The 7257-nt window shown below is 46.8% G+C and overlaps 1 protein-coding gene across 1 annotated transcript in view; it reads left to right on the top strand.

The window, feature by feature from the left end:
- The first annotated feature begins 710 nt into the window (after positions 1-710).
- Positions 711-7257, top strand: part of HECW1 (HECT, C2 and WW domain containing E3 ubiquitin protein ligase 1) — a 301849-nt gene continuing 295302 nt past the window's right edge. The window contains exon 1 of the mRNA XM_030307704.1: positions 711-748. Within this exon, the coding sequence (XP_030163564.1) occupies positions 722-748 (27 nt within the window). The 5' untranslated portion in view covers positions 711-721. The remainder of the gene's footprint in view (positions 749-7257) is intronic.

The following is a 7257-nucleotide window of genomic DNA, read 5'->3' as shown; positions in this document are numbered from 1 at the left end:
ATAAAGACCCATGAGCCACAGTGACACTGGGATTGATAGGACCCTGGTGGAATACCGTCAGCAATTTTCCTATGCCTGGCATGTCTCCATTCAACTCCTAATTTTTGACATGGTTTCTCTGTACTCAAGTGCAGACGTTGTGACCAGTGATGGCTATCTGGGGCAATACTCTACTGGGCATGTAAGGGACACTGCTTCCTCTTGAATCTTTCACATCTGAGTAACTGTGCTGAGATGAGTCAGTGATATTTCCAGCAGCTTAACTATAGACCAGGTTCATTTGTGGTTGAGGGAGTCTTACAAGTGGAGTATGTCTGAGGACGTCTTTAGGTAGTTTTCTCAGAGGGCTGGGGAAACAGATCTCCCCCCCCCCCGCAAGCCCCATACCAAATCCTTGCTTTCTGAAAGGGACAAAAAGATTTCTTTCTAGTCCTGTGATTCTCACTCCTTAGCATTAAGTTTTAAAATCTAAATCAGATGACTCATGACATAAAAGAATGTTGTTTGCTACCTTTTGTCAATTTTATGAAAATGATTGTGATCCTCGTGTAAGTTTTCCTTTTACATGTTGGTTGCCTGAGCCAGGTACCTCGGTGGGGGTGGGGGCACGGCATTCTTCTTTTGGGTAATGTCGCTGATTTTGTTTGCTCGGGATACACGCTGAGTTAACCTCGTTGGACTTTTCCCCAGGAATTGATGCGCGTGCACGTGGTGGGTCATTATGCTGCTGCACCTCTGTAGTGTGAAGGTCAGTGTGTTTTTCTGATTATAAGAACCCATCCATGTCATTCCATTATAAACCCACGCCACTCATAATGGAATGTGCCTCAGCCCACAGGCCACGGTGGTCGCCCGGCCCGGGAACTCCCGCCAGCGCAGCTCGGACATTTGAGATCCATCACCCGTCCCTCCCCTGCCACCTGCATCTACCCCTTTTTGACTGTGCTCCATTCTGAGATGATGTTCTTTGCATGTCAAGTTTCCCTTGTGTGATGTGAACGTACAGTTGTCGCAAGTGAATTTGTACCTGGAAACGAGCGCTCTGTGATGGTCCTTCCCAAATTATAGTGGAGCACTCTGCTGGGCTGTGGGGAATTGCCTTATAGTTGATGTGAATGCATGGAAATTCACCTGGAGACCAGAGCAGCAATCTCTCCTGCTGCCTCGGTCAAGCCAGCCACCAGGAGTTTGCCAGTTCATTGCAGGGGGGCTCTTGTAGCTGGGGGGGAGGGCTCTCCTGGGAAGGGCTTTCCCCAGATCCCCGCAGACTTTGTGCCAAGTCCCCTCCTTCCCATATCTCACAGCCTTATAACTTTCAGTGACAGTCTTGGTTTACAATAATCTCAGCTTATATTACCCGGACACTCTGTGTCATGATATGTATTAGATGCTTTTCTGCATGAATCCTCTCTACCTGCCACAATCTGAAGAGGTAGGTATGACCATTGTTCCCGTCTTATGTTCTAGGGAACTGGGTATAGAGGGCTCTGTCACTGCTGAGTCTCTGGGTGGGTAAGTGAGGAGCAGGTCCGTGCCTGTGTGAGCTGGAATCTCCATCCACAGGCCCTACTGTGGCAACCCTTAAAGGAGGCTTTTGTTTAAAAAATAATTAAAAGCCCACATCTGCATGGTGCTTTGCAGATGTGCTAAACATAGCCACGTGCATATTCAGCTAATCCCTGAAATGGCCCTGCAGTAAGGGGACCAAAGCTCTTAGATGTTCAGTGCACATCTTGGCATTTTTCAGCTCACAGGAGGCAAGAAATCTTCAGACTGAGGTCCTCTCTCCCACCACGGGGCACTGTTTCCAACTCGCTCACAGGGAGCGATCTTAATTAGCAAGTTTAAGGCCGCACACTTAGAGAATGAGCGTTTTCAGTGTTGTGTTCAAGAAGCATTAATCACTACTTAATCACGTGCTGCCAAATGTACAGGGACAGTGACAGGGCAGCAATTTCAAATTTTAAATGTTAAACTTTTTTCCTGTTGTGTCTCCGAGTTTGTTGTGCTGTCGAGCAGCTGCTTTATTTCTCTGAGTTCACTGAGCCACCCATCCCCTAGTTTTCCCCACGTGGGGAAGGCTTGACTTTTGCTAAGAGAATGCTTTCCCCAATGCACAGTGCTCTTGTCTGTTTACATTCCCCTGGGACTTCTGAATTGTCTCTTTGGCTATAAAGATACAGGAGGAAGTCGTAAAAAATACGTTTTGGATGCATTTTACATTCTAGGAGAATGTTCTCACTTCCCTCTTTTCAGGAGGGGGATCATTGGAAAATTAGGGCTTTCCCGTCCCAGAAAATCTCAGCTTATGTGCCTCTTCAGATATATACGGTCTGCCTTGAATGTAACTACGAAGCTAAGTGTGCATGCAAACAATCTCAGGGGATTGTATTCAGTGATCCGGGAAATACGGTGGCCAAATATTCTCCCTCCTTATTTATGTGAGTGAGCTCTCCCTGAGTAACAGGAGGGAGAAGACAGAGATCAGGACTGGTGGTCCCAGAGGACTTAGTTTGTGAAATGTAAGCATAACCACAGCCTCCTACACAGCAATGACACTAGAAACCTAAAGGGACCAAACACAGCAACCTTATTTCCAGTTTCTGTGGAAAATCAGTGCAAAACTCCTTGCCCCACAGTGCATGATAAAGGAAATGTTACAGCCCCATTACTTTTGTGGTTTTTGTTTAGATCTTCAAAACTGAAAATGATCCCAAGGTGCCCTATGCCTTTCTATAATATTTTCCAAGATTCATTCAACATGATCCAAAATAAGTCTGCATTATTAGCTGGATTTATAAAAATATCTGGAGATGAATAAGGGATCACTCAACTGACCATTTATTTTTTTTTTTTTCAACGTTTATTTATTTTTGGGACAGAGAGAGACAGAGCATGAATGGGGGAGGGGCAGACAGAGAGGGAGACACAGAATCGGAAACAGGCTCCAGGCTCTGAGCCATCAGCCCAGAGCCTGACGCGGGGCTCGAACTCACAGACCGCGAGATCGTGACCTGGCTGAAGTCGGACGCTTAACCGACTGCGCCACCCAGGCGCCCCTCAACTGACCATTTAGTGCAGATATACTTTTCAGCTTCTGGAATGATCCTCAGCAGGATGAATGTTCATCTCTCAAAGAAGCCCAGATGAGGCAGAATTTCACACTAAGACTAGTGGTTCCGACTAGGGGTCTGTCTCATCACCAATTGTAGCTTTGCGTGTGCAGCTTGGCCATCTGCATTTTGAAAAAAGTCTCTGGGGGCGATTCTTATATGCACCCCTGTTTGAGAACGGCTGGTGAAAATTGATGGGATCTCAGCCTCTCTGTGTCTGTGAATGAGAGTGGAACAGAAATTTACACTGCAGATCTTTAGGGCACAAAGAGGATCTTGTTGCTTGAAGATAAGCTTCCTGAAGCCTGTAAAAGGTCCTTTTTGGAAAAGCAAACAAATAGACTTTAGGACTTACACATTGCAATGACTAGCACCTCTGTGTCTGTTGGGTCCCCTAGAACATAGATACTTGTTGTGCGAGCGAGAAATAACACCTGTGAAAGAAAAAAGGAGGAAGTAGAATTGGGCTGGGAGTTGCAGCCTGACCGTCTTCCACCCAGTGGGACCCCCAGGAGCAAATCTGTCTGCAGAAACACCTGTGTTGAATGGGGAACAGCCAGGCCTTTGGACCCCCACCAAGCTCAGGGCACCCTGAGAAGATCATGACCACACCTCATAAGCAGACCTGGACCTGAAGGAGTTGTCCGCTATAAGCAATGAGTCCTTATCTCTATTGTTTGCCCCACTCTTGGGAGACTTTAGAAAAATCAGTGCTTCTGGGCTTTTCAGAGTTTGGTCAGAAGCAGCTAGAATAGGGAGGCAGAACGAAGATGTGGTTCTTTGCTGGAATTCGCCACCTTCCTGGAGGGAGAGAGGGGAATGGAAGAAATAGGGAGACAGACTTGGCTCGTTAGATTTCTCTCTGTGTCAGGGTATGTGCTAGAAGGCAGGACTAGGAAGAGTAAGGCATTAAGACTTGAGGGATCTTAAAAACTTCTCATGTAGGAAGTGAAGCCCAGAGAGGCTGTGTGCTGCTATCCCAAATTGTCCAGAGAGGCAGAGCTTAAGGAAGCCCTGGGGTCAGACCCTGCTCCACCAGCTTCACATCTGCCCATGACTACACACTCCTCCAGATACAGAATATTCTTTGTCTGTTCATTCTCCTTGACCCCAAACTGTGTATGATAAAAGAAATCATATATCTTCATAACTTGAGTGTTTTCACATAAGTCTTCCAAATGAAAAATGATCCCAAAGTTTCCTACACCTTATCTCCACCCCATTACATGCTGGAGGTAAGCTCTGTATCTAGAATGTATGTATTAGTAGACGGAGGTATGGATCCTTGAGCATCTGAAGCCCACAGCTGGCTTACTGAAATACCCACTGTTTCTCAGTCTTGCTTTTCAGTTATAGTGCCACTCAGGCATAAATGAAAAGTCACTGGAGGCCTTTAATTCCACCCCGCAATTTGTTATCTTGACACCAGTAGAAAATCAGCAATAGTGAATCATTAATTCTCTACATTTATCGATTTGGGAACTCAGTTGAAAGGTCCACTGCACCCCTCCTGCCCCTCCTCCCCCTCTCCCTCCTCCTCCTCCCCTTCCTCCTCTACCTCCTCCATCCCTCATAGATTTCAGGTTCCGAAGTCCTAACCACTGTATTGCAATAACTACTGAAGATATAAGCACTAAATCTCCTGGCACGTGAAGCCACAACCTCTAGATTCACTGAGTTGGGGACCACCAGGCTCTCCCCCTAGCCCTTCTCCGGTCACTGCCTTGAATTCAGCTCTACTGGATGATGAGAGAGCAACTGTGTAGTCTAGCACTGCTAGTGGGTGAGCTGAGTCATGCCCTTGGCCGAGTCAAGGCACTACGTCAAGGAGACCAATATCCTTGGGTGAATCTGGAAGGGGCCTGATGTGACGAACGAGGCCTCCTATAGGGGCCGCTTGCCCTCTGCCCCCCAACAGGTGACGGGCACCCCCCTCCTCGCCTCCCTCAGAACTCGGATCATCTGGGGAGCATCGACTCTGCCTGATACCTGGGGGGAGCTCTGCCACCAATATTTTCCCGTGAGGAAGCAGCAATCTCAGCACAGAAATAAAACTGTCCTGCTGACTTGCCCAGAGCCTGTCCCAATAATTGTTCCAGGCGTCATCCTGACGCAGCAGCCCCGGCAGACCAGGCCCCACAGGCTCAACTCTCTCTGTGAACCATGCCCAGCAGGAGCAGAGCTGCCAGCACAGAGCAAGGCTGTGGCACTGGACAACCTCTCGGTCTGCTCTTAAGAAGGTGTCTTGTTTTGAATACATAATCTGTGCTGTTCTTTCAAAGTAAGTGCTTTTATAAAAGGTCTGGACTGTCCTTTAAACATGTTTTTCTCTCACGTAAAGGGAAGTGTATTTCTAGTCTCTTTGTGGACTCAACTTGAGAGAGGGAGACAGGTAGGGGAAGGATGCTTTTGTGTGCAACTCAAAAGACTGGTTTAAACTAGGGCATGCACGTTGCAGGGCCGTTTTCCTCAGACAGCAGCTGGCCAAAAACGTGTGCGAGTAGCTAATTGTTTTGAGCTTTGCTGGTTTGAAGTAGCACGGAGTAAGTGCCTTAGTTCAGGCAAGGGAGTGCCAGCTTTATATGCAGCCACAAATGAGACGCCCCCCTTGCTCGGTAGTGCCGGATTTAGAACCCGAATTTTCTTTTTCGGCAAGAACAGGAAGTCCCTTGGTACCGATTTCTATCCCCTTCTGCTCGTTTGCATTGTGTAGAAGGAATTCTTCGAGAACACGGCATCGCTGGTGTCCTGCTGCTGTCTGGGTACCGTGCTGTGTGTCAGCAGATGTGGGTTCTGGGTTTGTTTGCTTAGCTGTGCTTTCTTAACGAAGGTCCTTGTTTTACACGATTTCAAACAGTAAGTCAGTGTTTTCATGATCACAGCTAAGTATATACCCTGAGTGGATATGTATTTTTTTTCTTTGTCTCTTGCAGGGTTTTGTTTTGTTTTGTTTTGTTTTTTTGGGGTTTTGTTTTGTTTTGTTTTGTTTTTTTACAAAGTAGAAGTAGGGTTTTAGAGTATTTTATTCCCTGTAGAAGTTTTGGATATAGATTATCCATGTCACTCTGGTGTCATGAACTGCTAGGAATTAGATGTCAGACCCCAGAATAAAGGTCCTATGGGACAGGCTCATCTGATTTGGATGCTGCAGATGGAGACATCGACAGTCATTCATAATTCACTTGGCAAGTATTTATTGGGCAGGGTCTGACCACACTATGTACTAGACCCTGTTGTGTGGGAGACACAGCGGCGAACAAACAGGCTCCTGCCCTCATGAAGATTCCATTCTAGTTGGGGGAGGGGAGGCACCAGAAATTAAAGTAAGTATACAGCATGATGTCAGGAACTGGGAAGTTCTAAGAGGAAAGAGAGAGCAGGGTAAGGGTAGGTGGAGAAGAGAGGCCCCAGGGACACCCTGTGTTTGTCTGCTTGGCCATTGCACCCCACCTTTGGGTACAATCTCCAGAAGCCCATGCTGACCCTGAACTTGCATAAAAACATAACCCAGAGGTCGTCACCTCTATACTCCCTGACAAGATTATTTTATTTGGCCACCAGTGTTTTTGTCGTTGTTGTGGTTTTTATTTTGGGACAGAGTTTGATTTTGTAGATGACAATATAAAAAAAAAAAAAACCAGTTCTGTATAAAAATTCAGAATCTGAGCCTCTTTTGAAGAAAAAAATCAAAAGTTCTTACATTACATGACCCACATTCTGCTTGGCGGCAATTTTCAGGAGCTGAGGGAGGGGGCCCCTGTTAGGTCGGGGGCCTATGACCTTCTGACTGTCACTGCTCCCACTTAGCTCACCTCCTGCTGGCCTCTGAAGGCAGCTCTGGCTTCAGCCCATTTTGATGCCAAATTTGATTCCATTCCTCCCTGGGCGGACACCATGGAGCTTTCTCCTCCTTCCTTGTCTCACATAGGCCAGCAGAGCAGGGGACTCAGTGCAGTCGACACTTACTTCATTGGTGACAGTTGCAGGTCTAAATAACTAAGACGATTTGGAGTGATGGGTTCGTTACACTCCTGCCCACTCTCCAGTTATTTCATCCTTTGTCCTTTATCAGTTCAGCCTCCCAGATCCTTCCCAGACTTTCTCTCCCCCCCAAAATGTAATTAGTCAAAGCATGTTATTTTGT

The sequence above is a fragment of the Lynx canadensis genome, chromosome A2, assembly GCF_007474595.2.
Source record: "Lynx canadensis isolate LIC74 chromosome A2, mLynCan4.pri.v2, whole genome shotgun sequence".
NCBI classification, from domain to species: Eukaryota; Metazoa; Chordata; class Mammalia; order Carnivora; family Felidae; genus Lynx; species Lynx canadensis.
The sequence above is the reverse complement of the archived record's forward strand: the minus strand, read 5'-3'. Positions and strand labels throughout refer to the sequence as shown.